The sequence below is a fragment of the Salmo salar genome, unplaced genomic scaffold (genome assembly GCF_965601325.2).
Source record: "Salmo salar unplaced genomic scaffold, fSalSal1 ptg000152l, whole genome shotgun sequence".
NCBI lineage: Eukaryota > Metazoa > Chordata > Actinopteri > Salmoniformes > Salmonidae > Salmo > Salmo salar.
The window spans coordinates 1,585,890-1,609,168 of NW_027675323.1; the positions used below are offsets into that span (position 1 = coordinate 1,585,890).

General features: G+C 36.7%; 1 protein-coding gene across 1 annotated transcript; it reads left to right on the top strand.

The window, feature by feature from the left end:
- Positions 1–1,112: 1,112 nt before the first annotated feature.
- Positions 1,113–9,129, top strand: LOC145867028 (uncharacterized). Its single transcript, XM_082971073.1, has 2 exons — positions 1,113–1,679; positions 8,199–9,129. The coding sequence occupies exons 1-2, from the start codon at positions 1,394–1,396 to the stop codon at positions 8,999–9,001; spliced, it is 1,089 nt and encodes a 362-aa protein (XP_082827199.1). The 5' UTR covers positions 1,113–1,393; the 3' UTR covers positions 9,002–9,129.
- The last annotated feature ends 14,150 nt before the right edge of the window (positions 9,130–23,279 follow it).

Genomic DNA, 23,279 nt, shown 5'->3' on the forward strand with positions numbered 1-23,279 from the left:
AACCTAATAACCAACGTTTCCACAGACAAGCTGTCTTCATCACGGTATAATGACAAACACTGCAGGTAACTGGTTTATATTGTGTCAAAGGACACACACAGGTGTCTGTAATCATGTCTGAGTGTGGCCTGATATCATTGGTTAATTTACAGATATAAATAGAACATATGAAAACATAAATGGATAGCATACGATCATAGATACAATTTGGCTATGTAGACCTACAAACATTTACAATGAATAGCAATATTACAATAATGGATACATAGACCTCCAAACATTTACAATGAATAGCAATATTACAATAATGGATACATAGACCTGCAAACATTTACAATGAATAGCAATATTACAATAATGGATACATAGACCTCCAAACATTTACAATGAATAGCAATATTACAATAATGGATACATAGACCTGCAAACATTTACAATGAATAGCAATATTACAATAATGGATACATAGACCTCCAAACATTTACAATGAATAGCAATATTACAATAATGGATACATAGACCTCCAAACATTTACAATGAATAGCAATATTACAATAATGGATACATAGACCTCCAAACATTTACAATGAATAGCAATATTACAATAATGGATACATAGACCTCCAAACATTTACAATGAATAGCAATATTACAATAATGGCTACGTTGAGACAGACGGGAGCAAAGGTCTTTAAATTAAAGATCCAGACAGCCTCTTGTTTTTAACAATAAATTGTCGAGGTCACCCCCTCTCCTAGGGAGGGTGACGTGTTCGATGCCGATATAATGTAGGGACGAAATCAAGGGGTTCGCTTCCAAAAAGATTTTACCACAAGGACAAATGAAAAGATAAATAACTGCCTTAGTGGTGCACCTGATAACACCTGTGATTGGGATCTGTTTCCCTGTTTGGGGGTGTTTGAAGGATCTACATTTGTAAGTGCCATTGCATTGAGCGCAGTGACCAAATTAATGAATGAATATGAAACTGCCTTAAATACAGATGTGAATGATAGTATGTTTTAAATTCTCACTTAAAATATGCATTGCTCTATTTGAACGTCTCAATATAATATTATTATTTCATGAAAGGAATGAAAAATAAATTTGTGTGCAACAACAACAAAAAACGTATCTTAACTACGTTTCCCTCCAGTCAGCAGACGGCGATGTGCGTCTTTCAGGTGATGCTGCAGCGTGACGCAGAAACATTTAGACTGTTTCTGTGCATATTTGCCTCTGTGTTTTAAATATACTTCTGACATCTAGTTAATTGCCCCCATTTACATGTTATAGGTACATTGTTAGTCAACTAGCTGGCTTGATAAGTTAGCCTAGCACTAAACTAGTCGCTCATGCTAACTAGCTAGCTAGCTAGCTAACATCCCCGAACATGAGCTCCCTAAACTACTCCCCTCCTGCTAAAGAAGAGGGCTGTTGGACGGAGAAAGAAGCTCTGGGGCTGAACGTTGTCGTGAAAGAGGAGAAGGAAGAGGAGGATGTTACAGTAAAACAACAAGTAGAGGGTGAGGCTGTTACAGTGAAAGAAGAGGAGGAAGAGAAAGAGGAAGCTGTTACAGTAAAAGAAGAGGAGGATGCTGTTTTTGGAATGAAGGAGGAGAAAGAGGGAGAGATTACTGTCATATTGACAGAGGAGTCAGGAGATCTGATTACCACCAGTAAGTACTGTCTTAAAAACGGGCTCTAACTGTCCAACAATTTTAAACGAATGTGTTGTTTTAAAGCAGCATGCTACTAAAATTCTATACTTGAAAATGTTGTTCTGTACTATAGCAATTTATGTTATAATATAATGTTAAAGCTACATTTTAAAATGGGTGATTAAAGCCCTGAATGCTGATTGGCTGACAGCCGTGGTATATCAGGCCGTATACCATGGGTATGACAAAACATGCATTTTTACTGTTCTGATTACATTGGTAACCAGTTTATAATTGCAATAAGCCACCTCTGGTTTGTGATATATGGCCAATATACCACGGCTAAGGGCTGTATCCAGGCACGTTGTGCTGTGTTGTACATAAGGACAGTCTTTAACCATGCTATATTGGCCATATACCACACTTCCTCTGGTCTTATTGCTTAACTGTAACATGTGTATACCATCAGAGTCCCTCCCACCACAAAATCACAACTTAATTGTCTCACAGAATGGCAAACAAGTTATAAATGAAACTTTTGATGTGTGTCTATTGTAGGCCTTGTGTGGAGTGTGTATACCAACAAAAAGCAGATTTCTAAATAATGTTGGAGAAATACATAAAATAAGATGCATTATTGACATGAAATGGACATGTGTTATGGGGAGACTGAACATATTAGCAAAAGGACAAGCGTTTTGGGGAGACTGAACATATTAGCAAACGTTTGTAAGTCTACAAAAAAACATAAAATAAAATAGCCATTTCAAGGAAAGGCTGAACTAAAGAATTATCATTTAGAAAGTATGGTAATTATTACTTTAGAGATGAAGTGGGACACCAACAAAATGTTATTTACATTGGATCAACTGCAGCCTATAACATGACATTATCTATTATTATAGAGCTCTGTTCAGCCTATAACATGACATTATCTATTATTATAGAGCTCTGATCAGCCTATAACATGACATTATCTATTATTATAGAGCTCTGATCAGCCTATAACATGACATTATCTATTATTATAGAGCTCTGATCAGCCTATAACATGACATTATCTATTATTATAGAGCTCTGATCAGCCTATAAACATTATCTATTATTATAGAGCTCTGATCAGCCTATAAACATGACATTATCTATTATTATAGAGCTCTGATCAGCCTATAACATGACATTATCTATTATTATAGAGCTCTGCTCAGCCTATAACATGACATTATCTATTATTATAGAGCTCTGTTCAGCCTATAAACATGACATTATCTATTATTATAGAGCTCTGATCAGCCTATAACATGACATGATCTATTATTATAGAGCTCTGTTCAGCCTATAACATGACATTATCTATTATTATAGAGCTCTGATCAGCCTATAACATGACATTATCTATTATTATAGAGCTCTGATCAGCCTATAACATGACATTATCTATTATTATAGAGCTCTGCTCAGCCTATAACATGACATTATCTATTATTATAGAGCTCTGATCAGCCTATAACATGACATTATCTATTATTATAGAGCTCTGCTCAGCCTATAAACATGATCTATTATTATAGAGCTCTGTTCAGCCTATAAACATGACATTATCTATTATTATAGAGCTCTGATCAGCCTATAACATGACATTATCTATTATTATAGAGCTCTGATCAGCCTGTAAACATGACATTATCTATTATTATAGAGCTCTGATCAGCCTATAACATGACATTATCTATTATTATAGAGCTCTGATCAGCCTATAACATGATCTATTATTATAGAGCTCTGTTCAGCCTATAACATGACATTATCTATTATTATAGAGCTCTGTTCAGCCTATAAACATGACATTATCTATTATTATAGAGCTCTGATCAGCCTATAACATGACATTATCTATTATTATAGAGCTCTGATCAGCCTATAACATGACATTATCTATTATTATAGAGCTCTGATCAGCCTATAACATTATCTATTATTATAGAGCTCTGATCAGCCTATAACATGACATTATCTATTATTATAGAGCTCTGATCAGCCTATAACATGACATTATCTATTATTATAGAGCTCTGATCAGCCTATAACATGATCTATTATTATAGAGCTCTGATCAGCCTATAACATGACATTATCTATTATTATAGAGCTCTGATCAGCCTATAACATGACATGATCTATTATTATAGAGCTCTGATCAGCCTATAACATGACATGATCTATTATTATAGAGCTCTGATCAGCCTATAACATGACATTATCTATTATTATAGAGCTCTGATCAGCCTATAACATGACATTATCTATTATTATAGAGCTCTGATCAGCCTATAACATGACATTATCTATTATTATAGAGCTCTGATCAGCCTATAACATTATCTATTATTATAGAGCTCTGATCAGCCTATAACATGATCTATTATTATAGAGCTCTGATCAGCCTATAACATGACATTATCTATTATTATAGATCTCTGCTCAGCCTATAAACATGACATTATCTATTATTATAGAGCTCTGATCAGCCTATAACATGACATTATCTATTATTATAGAGCTCTGATCAGCCTATAACATGACATTATCTATTATTATAGAGCTCTGATCAGCCTATAACATGACATTATCTATTATTATAGAGCTCTGATCAGCCTATAACATGACATTATCTATTATTATAGAGCTCTGATCAGCCTATAACATTATCTATTATTATAGAGCTCTGATCAGCCTATAACATGATCTATTATTATAGAGCTCTGATCAGCCTATAACATGACATTATCTATTATTATAGATCTCTGCTCAGCCTATAAACATGACATTATCTATTATTATAGAGCTCTGATCAGCCTATAACATGACATTATCTATTATTATAGAGCTCTGATCAGCCTATAACATGACATTATCTATTATTATAGAGCTCTGATCAGCCTATAAACATGACATTATCTATTATTATAGAGCTCTGTTCAGCCTATAACATGACATTATCTATTATTATAGAGCTCTGATCAGCCTATAACATGACATTATCTATTATTATAGAGCTCTGATCAGCCTATAACATGACATTATCTATTATTATAGAGCTCTGATCAGCCTATAACATGACATTATCTATTATTATAGAGCTCTGATCAGCCTATAACATGACATTATCTATTATTATAGAGCTCTGTTCAGCCTATAACATGACATTATCTATTATTATAGAGCTCTGTTCAGCCTATAACATGACATTATCTATTATTATAGAGCTCTGATCAGCCTATAACATGACATTATCTATTATTATAGAGCTCTGATCAGCCTATAACATGACATTATCTATTATTATAGAGCTCTGATCAGCCTATAAACATGACATTATCTATTATTATAGAGCTCTGATCAGCCTATAAACATGACATTATCTATTATTATAGAGCTCTGATCAGCCTATAACATGACATTATCTATTATTATAGAGCTCTGATCAGCCTATAACATGACATTATCTATTATTATAGAGCTCTGATCAGCCTATAAACATGACATTATCTATTATTATAGAGCTCTGATCAGCCTATAAACATGACATTATCTATTATTATAGAGCTCAGATCAGCCTATAACATGACATTATCTATTATTATAGAGCTCTGTTCAGCCTATAACACTGACATTATCTATTATTATAGAGCTCTGATCAGCCTATAACATGACATTATCTATTATTATAGAGCTCAGATCAGCCTATAACATGACATTATCTATTATTATAGAGCTCTGTTCAGCCTATAACACTGACATTATCTATTATTATAGAGCTCTGATCAGCCTATAAACATGATCTATTATTATAGAGCTCTGATCAGCCTATAAACATGATCTATTATTATAGAGCTCTGTTCAGCCTATAACATGACATTATCTATTATTATAGAGCTCTGATCAGCCTATAACATGACATTATCTATTATTATAGAGCTCTGTTCAGCCTATAACATGACATTATCTATTATTATAGAGCTCTGATCAGCCTATAAACATGACATTATCTATTATTATAGAGCTCTGATCAGCCTATAAACATGACATTATCTATTATTATAGAGCTCTGCTCAGCCTATAAACATGACATTATCTATTATTATAGAGCTCTGCTCAGCCTATAACATGACATTATCTATTATTATAGAGCTCTGATCAGCCTATAACATGACATTATCTATTATTATAGAGCTCTGATCAGCCTATAACATGACATTATCTATTATTATAGAGCTCTGTTCAGCCTATAAACATTATCTATTATTATAGAGCTCTGATCAGCCTATAAACATGACATTATCTATTATTATAGAGCTCTGCTCAGCCTGTAAACATGACATTATCTATTATTATAGAGCTCTGATCAGCCTATAACATGACATTATCTATTATTATAGAGCTCTGATCAGCCTATAACATGACATTATCTATTATTATAGAGCTCTGATCAGCCTATAACATGACATTATCTATTATTATAGAGCTCTGATCAGCCTATAAACATGACATTATCTATTATTATAGAGCTCTGATCAGCCTATAACATGACATTATCTATTATTATAGAGCTCTGTTCAGCCTATAACATGACATTATCTATTATTATAGAGCTCTGATCAGCCTATAACATGACATTATCTATTATTATAGAGCTCTGTTCAGCCTATAACATGACATTATCTATTATTATAGAGCTCTGATCAGCCTATAAACATGACATTATCTATTATTATAGAGCTCTGATCAGCCTATAAACATGACATTATCTATTATTATAGAGCTCTGCTCAGCCTATAAACATGACATTATCTATTATTATAGAGCTCTGCTCAGCCTATAACATGACATTATCTATTATTATAGAGCTCTGATCAGCCTATAACATGACATTATCTATTATTATAGAGCTCTGATCAGCCTATAACATGACATTATCTATTATTATAGAGCTCTGTTCAGCCTATAAACATTATCTATTATTATAGAGCTCTGATCAGCCTATAAACATGACATTATCTATTATTATAGAGCTCTGCTCAGCCTGTAAACATGACATTATCTATTATTATAGAGCTCTGATCAGCCTATAACATGACATTATCTATTATTATAGAGCTCTGATCAGCCTATAACATGACATTATCTATTATTATAGAGCTCTGATCAGCCTATAACATGACATTATCTATTATTATAGAGCTCTGATCAGCCTATAACATGACATTATCTATTATTATAGAGCTCTGATCAGCCTATAAACATGACATTATCTATTATTATAGAGCTCTGATCAGCCTATAACATGACATTATCTATTATTATAGAGCTCTGATCAGCCTATAACATGACATGATCTATTATTATAGAGCTCTGCTCAGCCTATAACATGACATTATCTATTATTATAGAGGTCTGATCAGCCTATAAACATGACATTATCTATTATTATAGAGCTCTGATCAGCCTATAAACATTATCTATTATTATAGAGCTCTGCTCAGCCTATAAACATGACATTATCTATTATTATAGAGCTCTGATCAGCCTATAACATGACATTATCTATTATTATAGAGCTCTGATCAGCCTGTAAACATGACATTATCTATTATTATAGAGCTCTGATCAGCCTATAAACATGATCTATTATTATAGAGCTCTGTTCAGCCTATAACATGACATTATCTATTATTATAGAGCTCTGCTCAGCCTATAAACATGATCTATTATTATAGAGCTCTGATCAGCCTATAAACATGACATTATCTATTATTATAGAGCTCTGATCAGCCTATAAACATGACATTATCTATTATTATAGAGCTCTGATCAGCCTATAAACATGACATTATTTATTATTATAGAGCTCTGCTCAGCCTATAAACTTGACATTATCTATTATTATACAGCTCTGCTCAGCCTATAAACATGACATTATCTATTATTATAGAGCTCTGCTCAGCCTATAAACTTGACATTATCTATTATTATAGAGCTCTGCTCAGCCTAAAATACGACATTATGTAGCCTGGCAGGTAGGAGCCAGTAACCGAAAGGTTGCTGGATCAAATCCCCGAGCTGACAAGGTAAAAACGCTGTCATTCTGCCCCTGAGCAAGGAAGTTAACCCACTGTTCCCTGGCTGCCGATGACGTGGCTGTCTATTAAGGCAGCCCCCCACACCTCTCTGATTCAGAGGGGTTGGGTTAAATACGGGACACACATTTCAGTTGAATCCATTCAGTTGACTAGGTATCCCCCTTTCCCTATTGTAGAGCTCTGCTCAGCCTATAAACATGAGAGAAAGATTAGATTTTATGTTCTACATTATTATTATTATTAGGGCGGCCACCAAGTTTTTATTAAATTATGTAATGTTCTGAAAACTGACTTCAGGTTTTTGAGGAATCTAGCCTCACAGGAAGACAGTTTTATTTTATGGAGGTTTAATTCAGTTCTCTGTTTAATATTTAACTAAATACTCTGTCTTTGGTAGGAGAGGGACCAGACTCTCACTCTGACAGCGGGGAGACTCCTTCAGGGGAACCAGACCCAGAGACGCCCAAACCAGCGAGACAACACCACTGTTCCCAGTGTGGAAAGAGTTTTAAGTGGTTAAGGAACCTGAAAGTACATGAGAGAACGCATACAGGAGAAAACCCTTACGAATGCTCCCACTGTGGAAAGAGTTTTACCAAGTTAGGGAACCTAAAAGAGCATGAGAGGACACACACAAGAGAAAAGAGTTTCCAATGTTCCCAGTGTGGAAAGAGGTTTACCCAGTTACGGTACCTGAAACAACATGAAGAAATACACACAGAAGATAGGAAGACCTACCACTGCTCTCAGTGTGGAAAGATATTTACTGGGTTAGGGAACCTGAAAATACATATGAGAAGACACTCTGGAGAGAAGCCGTACCACTGTTCCCACTGTGTAAAGAGTTTTACTCAGTTAGGGAGCCTGAAACCACATGAGAGGGGACACACTGGAGAGAAGCCTTATCACTGTTCCCACTGTGGAAGGAATTTTAGGTGGTATGCGAGCCTGAAGGAGCATGAGAGAATACACTCAGGAGAAAAGCCTTACAAATGTTCCCGATGTGAAAAGAGTTTTACCCGGTTAGGGAGCCTGAAAAAGCATGAGAGAATACACACAGGAGAAAAGCCTTTCCAACATACTAATACACAGGAGGAGAAGACATACCACTGCTCTCATTGTGAAAAGACATTTTCCCAGTCAGAGGACCTGAAATCACACGAGAGAATAGAGAGGCTGTGTTCTGACTTATGTTTTTGATTGAGAAATTGTGTTTTTGTTCATTCTACATTAAATAATATTGTATGAATGAAATCATACTGAAAAATAGGTCTACATGTTTTTTCCAGCTCAAGACATGATCATGTCGAAAATCGGATTAAAAGAGTAAAAAAAAATTTTTTGATTATGAACTTAAGATTGATTGAATGCAAGTGTAAACCCCTAAATGTTGTTCACTATATCATTGGGATATTTCAAACATGTTAATTATTAAATAGATTGATATTAGTATTTCTTCATTCAGATTGTCATTGTAAATGCGTATTGGTTCTCAATTGACATATCTGATTAAATAAATGTGAAATAAAGTAAATGCCATATTATTTTTGGGAAGTCTATTTGGTTCTATGTTGGGACTATAAGAATATTTTGAAGATAAATACACAAGGCAGAGTACGAGAGAGACAGAGGACGAGAGGTCAGTACAGTACTAACAACCAATGGAAATAGTGTTTTTTCCTGTAATAGGGAGTTATTGATCAGTGGTTCAGCAACATGGGAGGATGTAGATGTACACTACCGTTCAACAGTTTGGGGTCACTTAGAAATAACCTTTTTTTTAAAAAGAAAGCCATTTTTTGTCCATTAAAATAACATCAAATTGATCAGAAATACAGTGTAGACATTGTTAATGTTGTAAATGACTATTGTAGCTGGAAACGGCTGATTATTAATGGAATATCTACATATGCGTACAGAGGCCCATTATCAGTGACCATCTCTCCTGTGTTCCAATGGCACATTGTGTTAGCTAATCCAAGTTTATCATTTTAAAAGGCTAATTGATCATTAGAAAACCCTTTTGCAATTATGTTAGCACAGCTGAAAACTGTTGTTATGATTAAAGAAGCAATAAAACTGGTCTGCTTTAGACTAGTTGAGTATCTGGAGCATCAATGTAACCTCTCAAATTCATAGACAGGTGTCGCGTCTATTTTTACCCAAAAGTAGTTTTTTACCTGGAGACTGTAGTGCTACTTTCTCAAAATGAACATAAATGCTGTAGGGGGAGGGTTCTGGTGTTTTACCAGGAGACTGGGGCCGATCCCCATTTAGGAATGTATGTCTTGCTTACTCACACTCTGCATGTGTTGATACCTGGCTGAAAACCCTCACAATTGTTGGCCAACAGATTTTGTCATGGAGTTTTCATTCAATAGGGTTTAGAGTACATTTCATCTTAAGCCATTCTTTTAAATACGGTAATACCTTTAATTAGAATGTTGTGCCTTTAAATACCTTTTCATTCTAATTTTGTTGACGGACTCAATAGAATACACGGAGTCAGAAACTAGGGATCAATTCAAGAAAGTCATCATTCGTCTCTGTTTCAACACCAACTGGTAGATTTAAAAATACTCTGATCTTGTAGATTATTTAGGTACATTTTAGGGTTAGGAAAGTATGTATGAATCATAAAAACAATAGTCCTATAAATCTACCCTAATTCTTACTAATCATGGAAGTTTGATGACAACGGCCCAATCCTACATTTACATAAGTGTTCAGACCCTTAACTCAGTACTTTGTTGAAACACCTTTGGCAGCGATTACAGCCTTGAGTCTTCTTGGGTATGACGCTAGAAGCTTGGCACAACTGTATTTGGGGAGTTTCTCCCATTCTTCTCTGCAGATCCTCTCAAGCTCTGTCAGGTTGGATGGGGAGCATCGCTGCACAACTATTTTCAGGTCTCTCCAGAGATGTTTGATCGGGTTCAAGTCCGGGCTCTGGCTGGACCACTCAAGGACAACAGTGCAATAATATGTAACAACTTCACAACAAATACACACATCTAAAGTAAAGGAATGGAATTAAGAATATATAAATATTTGGACGAGCAATGTCAGAGTGGCATAGACTAAAATACAGTAGAATAGTATAGAATACAGTATATACATATGAGATGAGTAATACATAGACAGATACAGTAGAATAGGATAGAATACAGTATATACATATGAGATGAGTAATACATAGACAGATACAGTAGAATATGATAGAATACAGTATATACATATGAGATGAGTAATACATAGACAGATACAGTAGAATAGGATAGAATACAGTATATACATATGAGATGAGTAATGCATAGAGAGATACAGTAGAATAGGATAGAATACAGTATATACATATGTGATGAGTAATACATAGACTAAGATACAGTAGAATAGGATAGAACCTAGTCTGTTCATTATATACTTCTACATGATGTATTGTTACACCATGTAGGAGCAGTATAGACCTAGTCTGTTCATTATATACATCTACATGATGTATTGTTACACCATGTAGGAGCAGTATAGACCTAGTCTGTTCATTATATACATCTACATGATGTATTGTTACACCATGTAGGAGCAGTATAGACCTAGTCTGTTCATTATATACATCTACATGATGTATTGTTACACCATGTAGGAGCAGTATAGACCTAGTCTGTTCATTATATACATCTACATGATGTATTGTTACACCAACACAAAAAAAGGAAATTATATTATTTTATACTAATACAATTGCTCAGAGAAAGAGATTTAGTTTAAAATGTAATTCTCAAAAGGTTGGGGTCTGAATTATTGCCACCCATGTTTTCAATACTCCAGCACCCTCCCCTTGGGAGGATAATGACACTGAAATGTTTTATGAGATTAGAGAACACATTGGGTGGGACCTTAGACCATTCCTCCATACAGAATCTCTCCATGTCCTTGATTTATTTAGTCTGCGCTTGTGGACTGCCCTGTTCAATTCAAACCACAGGTTTTCAATGGAGTTCAAGTCCGAAGACTGAGATGGCCATTAAAAATGTTGATTTTGTGCTCAATTAACCATTTCTTCTTTGATGTTGATGTGTCTTGCTGGAAGATCCACTTATGGCCAAGTCTCAGCCTCCTAGCAGAGAGGTAACCAGGTTTTGGGCTAAAATATCCTGGTAGTGGGTAAAGTTTATTTATTTATTTTATACAGTAATTTTTTTCTCATCTTTATCAAGGGTATCAATAACTAGGTGCTTATTTTGATATGTAGTTATTTGACTGAATCAGAAATACAGATGTGGAGTAGATGTAGAGTTTGTTTTAAATTCTCATAAAAAAATCTGAACTAATCAAACAACACTTGTTGCTCTTTGTACGTGTTGATATAATATTCATATTTAATGGAGAGGAAAAAACGTTTCCCTAAACTGCTTTATAATATTATAATTCAATGAAGAATAAAAATAGTTTTCCCTCCTCAACTGCGTTTCCTCCCTCCAGACAGCAGATGGCGATATGTGTCTTTCAGGCGATGTTTCTAGTGTGACGTATAATCTAGTGGACGGAACGCTTCTTCAGCAACTGCAGCCACCTCGGTAGCTCGCTAGCCGACAAAGTCGGAACATTCAAGTTCTTTAGACAATTTCGTGGTTTAATTGCCACTGTGATTTAAACATAGTACTCCATTTTATGTAATATTTACGTTGTAAGTCAGCTAGCTGGCTGGTTAAGTTAGCACTAGTCTAGTCGCTAATGCTAACTAGCTATTATCTCCGACCATGAGTTCACTAAGCTACTCTTCTGTTAAAGAAGAGGCCTGCTGGACGGAGAAAGAAGCTCTGGTGAAAGAGGAGGAGGAAGAGGAGGCTGTTTCAATACAAAAACAAGTAGAGGGTGAGGCTGTTAGCGTGAAAGAAGAAGAGAAAGACGTTTCAGTGAAAGAAGAGGAAGCGTTCAGAGTGAAAGAGGAGGAGGATGTTACAGTAAAAGAAGAGGAGGAAGATGCAGTTTTTGGAGTGGAGGATGAAGTGAAAGAAGATGAAGACGTTTTTGGAATGAAGGATGAAGAGGGGGAGATTACTGTCACATTAGAGGAGGACGAAGAAGAGAAGACTGGAGAACTGATTAACACCAGTAAATACAGTGAGTACTATCTAATAAAACAGGGACATTGATCTGATTAACACCAGTAAATACAGTGAGTACTATCTTATAAAACAGGGACATTGATCTGATTAACACCAGTAAATACAGTGAGTACTATCTAATAAAACAGGGACATTGATCTGATTAACACCAGTAAATACAGTGAGTACTATCTAATAAAACAGGGACATTGATCTGATTAACACCAGTAAATACAGTGAGTACTATCTAATAAAACAGGGACATTGATCTGATTAACACCAGTAAATACAGTGAGTACTATCTAATAAAACAGGGACATTGATCTGATTAACACCAGTAAATACAGTGAGTACTATCTAATAAAACAGGGACATTGATCTGATTTAACACCAGTAAATACAGTGAGTACTATCTAATAAAACAGGGACATTGATCTGATTAACACCAGTAAATACAGTGAGTACTATCTAATAAAACAGGGACATTGATCTGATTAACACCAGTAAATACAGTGAGTACTATCTAATAAAACAGGGACATTGATCTGATTAACACCAGTAAATACAGTGAGTACTATCTAATAAAACAGGGACATTGATCTGATTAACACCAGTAAATACAGTGAGTACTATCTTATAAAACAGGGACATTGATCTGATTAACACCAGTAAATACAGTGAGTACTATCTAATAAAACAGGGACACAAACTCTGCAGATGTTGAACTAATGTGTGATTTTTAAAAGGGCATTCTACACTTGAATATGTTTCTGTACTGTCGGAATTGTTCATGACGTCCTACAGTGATTTTTTTTAAAAACTTTTCCTATTGAAAAGTGATATAAATACAGTAAAGTATAAACACACTAATGGGAAACAAATAAATGTTTTGAGCAAAATAGTGTTTTTTTAACAACTGCAAACTAGAAGGAGTGAGTGATGTCATAGTAAGGCCTTCAAGGAGTTGGCTTGATGGGAAGTCGTGATGTCATCCAATAGGAGACTAATATTCATGTGAATATTCATTATTCTTTTTAAAATCCTTCCTGTTCTGTCAAGTTGGTTGTTGATCATTGCTAGAAAGCCGTTTTCAAGTCTTGCCATAGACTTTCAAGATGATTTAAGTCCAAACTGTAACTAGGCCACTCAGGAACATTCAATGTCATCTTGGTAAGCTCCTCCAGTGTAGATTTGGCCTTGTGGTTTAGGTTATTGTCCTGTTAGGACAGTTTTTTGTATTCAGATCTCTGAAATGCTCTCTACCTATGTAACATTTAGTGTCTCCTTGTGTTACGCTGGGAAAACAGTTTTCATGGGCACAGAAATCCTAAATCATTTCAGAGTTTGCTAAATCCAATGGTAAAAACCGAGAGTCACCTTAACTTTATTGACAACACCCAAATGGAAACTGTCATTAATGCGGTTCTTCAATAATTACACATAATACTTAATACTGTAGCTGTTTAGTTACAGTCACATGTTCAACTATCATCAGCTGATCCAGGAAATCATTTTCTGAATGACAGTCACATGACAAACATCACGACATGCAACAACAACCAAAGTGCTTCTTCATTCATTACTCTGGTAAAGACAGTTATGCTGTGCTGCACATTGGATCCAACATCCCTAACAAATTCATGTTTATAATGTGCTATTGTCTGGTTGATGTACTGTAGGGTCTCGTTAGTCTGTCTGGACACAGAGATACTTCGCTCATAATGTGTAGAGAACTGTTCCTTGATGGATAGGCTATTGTTCAACACACAGAGCTATTTTCCTATATTCAGGACATTTAGAATGACAACACATTACAGAGTAGCCTAGTGGGATTATTCACAAAATTATCTGGTGATCAGGTTATGAAATGTCATGACAGACATTTTAGTTTCCATGTTTCACCTGAAATATTAAATGATTTATAGTCCTAGGTCTATGTTATTGTTAGGTGAATTTATGGGTCCTACAGTAGGTCTATGTTATTGTTAGGTGAAGTTATGGGTCCTACAGTAGGTCTATGTTATTGTTAGGTGAAGTTATGGGTCCTACAGTAGGTCTATGTTATTGTGAGGTGAAGTTATGGGTCCTACAGTAGGTCTATGTTATTGTTAGGTGAAGTTATGGGTCCTACAGTAGGTCTATGTTATTGTTAGGTGAAGTTATGGGTCCTACAGTAGGTCTATGTTGTTGTTAGGTGAAGTTATGGGTCCTACAGTAGGTCTATGTTGTTGTTAGGGGAAGCTATGGGTCCTACAGTAGGTCTATGTTATTGTTAGGTGAAGTTATGGGTCCTACAGTAGGTCTGTGTTGTTGTTAGGTGAAGTTATGGGTCCTACAGTAGGTCTATGTTGTTGTTAGGGGAAGCTATGGGTCCTACAGTAGGTCTATGTTATTGTTAGGTGAAGTTATGGGTCCTACAGTAGGTCTATGTTGTTGTTAGGTGAAGTTATGGGTCCTACAGTAGGTCTATGTTGTTGTTAGGGGAAGCTATGGGTCCTACAGTAGGTCTATGTTATTGTTAGGTGAAGTTATGGGTCCTACAGTAGGTCTGTGTTGTTGTTAGGTGAAGTTATGGGTCCTACAGTAGGTCTGTGTTGTTGTTAGGTGAAGTTATGGGTCCTACAGTAGGTCTATGTTGTTGTTAGGGGAAGCTATGGGTCCTACAGTAGGTCTATGTTATTGTTAGGGGAAGTTATGGGTCCTACAGTAGGTCTATGTTATTGTTAGGTGAAGTTATGGGTCCTACAGTAGGTATATGTTGTTAGGTGAAGTTATGGATCCTACAGTAGGTCTATGTTGTTAGGTGAAGTTATGGGTCCTAAAGTTGGTCTATGTTATTGTTAGGTGAAGTTATGGGTCCTACAGTAGGTCTATGTTATTGTTAGGTGAAGTTATGGGTCCTACAGTAGGTCTATGTTGTTGTTAGGTGAAGTTATGAGCCAATTTGTTAAACACTTGGTGTACAAACCCTCATTGTCAGGCTGATGGAAAAGCCAAAGAGCATTTTACTGGTTGAAGTGTTTTTTAAGTATAAAGCAGTTGATTTGCGACAGTAACACAAACATATTAAGCAGGTGATTCAAGCGAGCCTTAGAATTATAATCCAAAGTAATGTGAAATGCACTTATAAGCAACCTGTAAATGGAGGCTATTTTTGCTGTCAGCCTATGAGAACTCCCCTGAGTTTCCCCCCACGGTGGTGAATTAGTGAATAGACACAGAGCTTAATGTGAGTTTCCTTGAGTAGCACTCCTGATCTTGCGCTGTAATATTCAGAATACATTGTGAAAAATTAAAATCTTTGCTCACCATTTTTGCTCCATGCAGATATACTACATCCATAACTAGTGGTTTCCTCATTACCAGATATACTACATCCATAACTAGTGGTTTCCTCATTACCAGATATACTACATCCATAACTAGTGGTTTCCTCATTACCAGATATACTACATCCATAACTAGTGGTTTCCTCATTACCAGATATACTACATCCATAACTAGTGGTTTCCTCATTAGCAGATATACTACATCCATAACTAGCGGTTTCCTCATTACCAGATATACTACATCCATAACTAGCGGTTTCCTCATTACCAGATATACTACATCCATAACTAGCGGTTTCCTCATTACCAGATATACTACATCCATAACTAGTGGTTTCCTCATTAGCAGATATACTACATCCATAACTAGTGGTTTCCTCATTACCAGATATACTACATCCATAACTAGTGGTTTCCTCATTACCAGATATACTACATCCATAACTAGTGGTTTCCTCATTACCAGATATACTACATCCATAACTAGTGGTTTCATCATTACCAGATATACTACATCCATAACTAGTGGTTTCCTCATTACCAGATATACTACATCCATAACTAGTGGTTTCCTCATTAGCAGATATACTACATCCATAACTAGTGGTTTCCTCATTACCAGATATACTACATCCATAACTAGTGGTTTCCTCATTACCAGATATACTACATCCATAACTATCGGTTTCCTCATTACCAGATATACTACATCCATAACTAGTGGTTTCCTCATTACCAGATATACTACATCCATAACTAGCGGTTTCCTCATTAGTTAAATGATTTGACCATTAAGACAGTTAACAGAAGTCAACTGTTGTACAACTTCATGGGTATGATCTGGGCATCACCTTTTATCTCAAATGAACAGTGGATTTCTGTTGTTGTGGGCCTTTAACCATCTGTCTGACTTTGTTGTTCACACAGGAGAGAGACGTGACTATCGTGGATCCTCTGGGGAGCCTCAACAACCTCATGATGCTGACGAGGCAGAGAAGAGTCTCTCCACATCAGAACACCTCAAGAAACGCCAGCGGAGAACCACAGGGAAAAGATCTCACCGCTGCTTTGACTGTGGGAAAAGATGCACCTCATCAGGCATTAAACTACACCGGAGAATTCACACAAGTGATAATTCTCACTGCTGCTCTGATTGTGGGAAATTTTTTAAATCTTCATCAGAACTCAAAATACACCTGAGAAATCACACAAAAGAGAAACCTTACTTCTGCTCTGACTGTGGGAAGAGTTTTCCTCTGTCAACCAGCCTGATATCACACCAGAGAACACACACAGGAGAGAGAACTTACAGTTGTGATCAATGTGGGAGGAGTTTTCCTATTTTAATCGCCCTGATATCACACCAGAGAACACACACAGGAAAGAAACCATGTAGCTGTGATGAATGTGGGAAGAGTTTTGCTTCACCTGGCAGCCTGACAGCACACCAGAGAACACACACAGGAGAGAAACCTTTTGGTTGTAATCAATGTGGGAAGAGTTTTACTCTGCTAAGCAGCCTGATATACCACCAGAAAACACACACGGTAGAGAAACCTTATAGCTGTGCTCAATGTGGGAAGAGTTTTACTTGTTCTAGCATGCTGACTAGACACCATAGAACACACACAGGAGAGAAACGTTATAGCTGTAATCAATGTGAGAAGAGATACTCTAGTAAAAGATCTCTGATTAAACATCAGAAAATACATGGAGTTATTTCATGATATCAATGAATTAATGTCTCATTGTAGAATGTTTTAACATTGTAGAAGGAGTATTTTAATGATGTCACAATGTAGAACCCTAAACGTTTGTCCCCTGTTCTATTGATTTCAACATGATATGGATATTAACCTCAGGGGGAAAATCCAGGCTCTGAAATGGAAGAGTTACTATTTATGTGATTTAACAAAAAGTGACTAACAAAAAAAGAGTTGTGTTACACTCACCATGTTGGTGACCCACTTGAATCAAAATGCAACACTTCAAAAGGTAGCTAGCTGTTTTCTACAAATTGTCCTCTGACCAGGGATGTACACATTATTCCCAGATTCCGTGTGGTTTTTGAGCTGTTAGTTTTAACAGGACGTGCAACCTCATCTCCCTCTCTCACAATTGATCTCATCGTGATATCGATGAGTGATGACAAATGTGTTGCATTCCTTTGTTTAGCGATCCCTACATTTAAATGCATCACTCCAAAATGTAGCTGACTGTCTTCTGCAGGTTGTCCTCTAACCAGTGAGGTAAAATATATCTCCATTTCCATGTGTTTTTTTATTTGTGTTAGTTTCAACAACAGTACAACCTGATTTCCCCCCTGACGATATCAGTGATTTATTGCTACTTGTCAAAAAAATACAAGTAATATGATTATTGTGGCAGATGTTTGTGTATATAGCACATTATATGTTTAGTTTTTCAATATATCACAAACTGTTTCTGCGTATTTGTTATTGAAAACTGTGTTTTGACATTGGGGCTATCCCATCTAGCAAAATGTCTTTGAAAAGAAGCCTATGCCCGATGTCCTATATTCGTTCGGTTGTAGTTAAATTACTTGAAAACACGTTAATTTCAACGTACTTCCAAGTAGCCTAGTGGTTAGAGCGTTGAGCCAGTAACCAAAAAGTTGCTGGATCGAATCCCCGAGCTGACAAGGTAAAAATATGTTGAACCCACTGTTCCTAGGCCGTCATTGTCGATAATAATTTGTTCTTAACTGACTTGCCTAATTAAATAAAGGTTAAATGAAAAGTGGACGAGAGTTCTAGAAGCTAGTGATTTTTCGGATTCTATAAAGAATAAAATGAAATAAATAATACTATTGTATATTATTATTTAGAAATACGTGTTTTTTTCTTGTTTTTAATTGTTGACAGCATTGTAGTTGATTATAATGTGAAATGGAAGTTGTTTTCTGTTGGTGGTGAGCAAACTTGTCCAACAAAAATATAGGATATATTTGTTGTCTTAAAGGGGAAGGTGTTACAGGCTTTGGTTTTTCCATTTATGTTTTGAGGTTGAACTTTAGCTCGTTAGCACGTCTAGCTCGTTAGCACGTCTAGCCCGTTAGCACGTCTAGCTCGTTAGCACGTCTAGCTCGTTAGCCCGTCTAGCTCGTTAGCACGTAGGACGCACTGATTGGTGTCACCTCGTTAGTCAGTATGTGTTACACCTGTGCTGGCTTGTCCATCTCGTTAGTGGGAAGGTGTTTCACCTGAGCTGGTCCAGGTTCTATTTAAGAGTGTCTGGCCCAGTGCTCCAGTTGTCTTGATACATGTGGAGAGTCAACACCTTTAGTTGCTCCACCTTTTTGGTTTACTTCCTGTCTTTAAGTTTGGTGTGGGTTTTTCTTTTGTTTTCCTCTTCTTGGGCAGATTTAGTGGGTCTCATGGTGGGTGTCTTTTAGGTCCCAGTTGTTGTTACTAGTCAACTTTCAGTGGACACTGTGAGAGCAAAATTGCAAGATTATGATATTATACTTGTATTGCATCAAATGGTTGTTTTATGCAACAGAATAGAGGGTTCTTAGAACTATTGTGTCTGTGTTCTACTGAGGATGGGCCTCTGGGAGAAAACACTGACAGGAGATTTACAATGTCTTTTGGGTGATAAAACCTAAAGAGACCGCATTCCAGAACATGAGTTAATGTTTCTGTTCTATATGGGACCAGGGAGAGATGACCCCAGGGCCAGACCCTGGTCTCTACACAAAGAGTACTGTTTTTACTGCAGGTACTGTCTGTTGAGAATTATAAGTATCTTGCATTCAAATCTTAACCTTGTGACCCGTTCTATACATCTGTTGTTGGTCATGTAGGTTAAAAGGGGTGTATCTTGGCTGTAAAAGACCTTTGTACTTTTGTCTCGGGGCTCTCAACGAGTCATCTGGGGCTGATTTGTCAACCAGCCATCATTTATCGTAGATAAATTGATTTATCTCAATTGATTCACTTTAAATGTGTGCGTTGTATTGACCTGCTCCCTTATTAATAAGTGATTAAAGATTTAGTTTAAGATTAACTCTGACTTGTGTGATCAGTTTGTCTCATTTGATATTAAAGAAATTAACCACCACATTTGGTGATGTGAATCTTGACTTGGTGACCGCTCCTGACGACCTGGGTAAATGGTGCAGCAGGGATCCCTCTAACTTGGGATCTCAGGGAGACCACACTTCAGGAACGGAGCAGATGGACCCACCTTTGATCTGAGAGGCAGCGAGCCGAGTGGATACCACATCTCGAACGTAGTTTAAAAAAAATAAAGAGGTGAGCGAAACACGTAAAGTGGAGTTTTTAGAAAATCCTCGTAGGCTCTGAGTGTGTATTCCTGTGTGAGGGGGCACCTTGGAGGTGTAAACAGGGCCCAGTCAGTAGGCTCTGAGTGTGTATTCCTGTGTGGAGGTGTAAACAGGGCCCAGTCAGGAGGCTCTGAGAGTGTATTCCTGTGTGGAGGTGTAAACAGGGCCCAGTCAGTAGGCTCTGAGTGTGTATTCCTGTGTGGAGGTGTAAACAGGGCCCAGTCAGTAGGCTCTGAGTGTGTATTCCTGTGTGAGGGGCACCTTGGAGGCGTAAACAGGGCCGAGTCAGTGGAGGATGATCTGAGAGTCAGTCGACTCAGACACCTATCATTGGTCGGTTGCGGGCGACCTAGAGCTGTCCTGACACTGAATTGATCACAGTGGGGATTGGTCTGTAGGGGTGAGGGGCCAGGGTGACTGTGGGTTCTGTGTGAAACACGGTACCTGGTTAAACTCTATTGGAAGAAGGACCTCATTCTGAAAAGTGTCTGTGTGACTCTCAGAAGTGGTGAATTCCAATGATTTTAAACGTGCTGCCAGGTATGCCCTGGGTTCGGTCATTTAGCGTTAAATATCTAGAATCTGTGTGAACGAGATGACAACTAGAATCTGTGTGAACGAGATGACAACTAGAATCTGTGTGAACGAGATGACAACTAGAATCTGTGTGAACGAGATGACAACTAGAATCTGTGTGAACTAGATGACAACTATAATCTGTGTTTACTAGTTAAGACCATTTATAATATAGTACAAGATAGTAAGGTGCACCTGTAATTGTTTTAAACATGTAATTATTTTAAACCTGGACCCCATTTCATATTTTCTGATATGAGAGTTGTGTGACTGTGATATGAGAGTTGTGTGACTGTGGTATGAGAGTTGTGTGACTGTGGTATGAGAGTTGTGTGACTGTGGTATGAGAGTTGTGTGACTGAGTCATAATCTGATGTTTGGATAGTAACAGAGATCTATAGTTCCTCCTAGAGATCTATAGTTCCTCATAGAGGTCTATAGTTCCTCCTAGAGATCTATAGTTCCTCCTAGAGGTCTATAGTTCCTCCTAGAGATCTATAGTTCCTCCTAGAGGTCTATAGTTCCTCCTAGAGATCTATAGTTCCTCCTAGAGATCTATAGTTCCACCTAGAGGTCTATAGTTCCTCCTAGAGGTCTATAGTTCCTCCTAGAGGTCTATAGTTCCTCCTAGAGGTCTATAGTTCCTCCTAGAGGTCTATAGTTCCTCCTAGAGGTCTATAGTTCCTCCTAGAGGTCTATAGTTCCTCCTAGAGGTCTATAGTTCCTCCTAGAGGTCTATAGTTCCTCCTAGAGGTCTATAGTTCCTCCTAGAGGTCTATAGTTCCTCCTAGAGGTCTATAGTTCCTCCTAGAGGTCTATAGTTCCTCCTAGAGGTCTATAGTTCCTCCTAGAGGTCTATAGTTCCTCCTAGAGGTCTATAGTTCCTCCTAGAGGTCTATAGTTCCTCCTAGAGGTCTATAGTTCCTCCTAGAGGTCTATAGTTCCTCATATAGAAATATGCTTAATCAGATGATTGACATGTGGATAATAAGCTTTATTATAACGTTATCATGGGGTTCCGTTCCTTCACTGCCCATCATAGAAGATCACGGGGTGGTATTGAGAGGGGAATGATATTTTAGAAAGCAGAGGAAGGTCTATAGTTCCTGGGAGGCTTGATTTTGCCGTGGTCTCTGGGAGGTTAGAGAACCGTTGAGGATCCCATGGTCATTGTCCGGGAAACTAAAGTTTATTTTTGGTTCTGCAGGGAGGATGTTTGGACAGATGCTTCGTTGCTATGGAGAGTCCCTGAAAAAGCAAATTGAATGGTTGTCGTGACTACCTGAGAATTTCTTATGTTTTATATGGATTCTGTGAATATATGAAAATATGATGAATTGTATGTGTGTATAATGATTAATAGAGATTTGATGAAGTAATACTGGGAATATAATTAGATACAATTTAAACAACCCATATGTAGATGAACGTAGGTTTTGAGTTGGAATCTTTAATGGATAATTTGATAAAGATGAGGTTTAAGCATTATTAAACTGTCTACAAAGTCTGGGCAGTTGTCTCAGAAACTGATGTTTGTGTGTCCACTTTAGGGTAAGTTGCCCTAAGGATGAAACTATAAAACGTCCGGGTACCTTAATTGAAATAAACTGCCCTTAAGGCGTAGGGTTCTTCCCAGTATGAGAGGAGTTGCTGGATTTATTGAATAAACCTTTTTCCATAAAGTTAGAGTGAACCAAGGTGTCTGACTAGCTGTTGATGTTGAAGAAGCGTCCCGTAAAGGTTCCTGGAGTTTAGGGGTTCTTCAAATTGAACATTGAAACTGTGGGGGAACCCCTATAAGTTCCTCAAAGAACATTTTGGGGTTCATTTTTTTAACTCTCGGTCCACCCACCCTGCATTATAAAAAACATATTTTAATAACAACAATATTGACAATATTGATTTAAATAATTCATTGTTTATTTAGTGGCACCACAAATGTGAATTAATATTTACAAAACACATAAAAAAATTGCAACATTTCTGCAGACATGTCAGACCCTAATAAATAATACATTTACTTTGTATAGTGCTTTTCATGACATTTAAAATATATAAATAATAATGATGTACAATAAAAATAACATTAAAAATGAATCATAGGTAAACTAACAATATTGTAGACTTGATGCTAAAAACAGATTTTTCAGCTTTAG

Bases quoted from the DNA above. Each gene is read 5' to 3' on its own strand.
- LOC145867028 (XM_082971073.1), top strand. From the start codon at position 1,394: ATGAGCTCCCTAAACTACTCCCCTCCTGCTAAAGAAGAGGGCTGTTGG. The intron at 1,680-8,198 runs GTAAGTACTGTC...TGTCTTTGGTAG, and splicing joins AGGAGATCTGATTACCACCA to GAGAGGGACCAGACTCTCAC.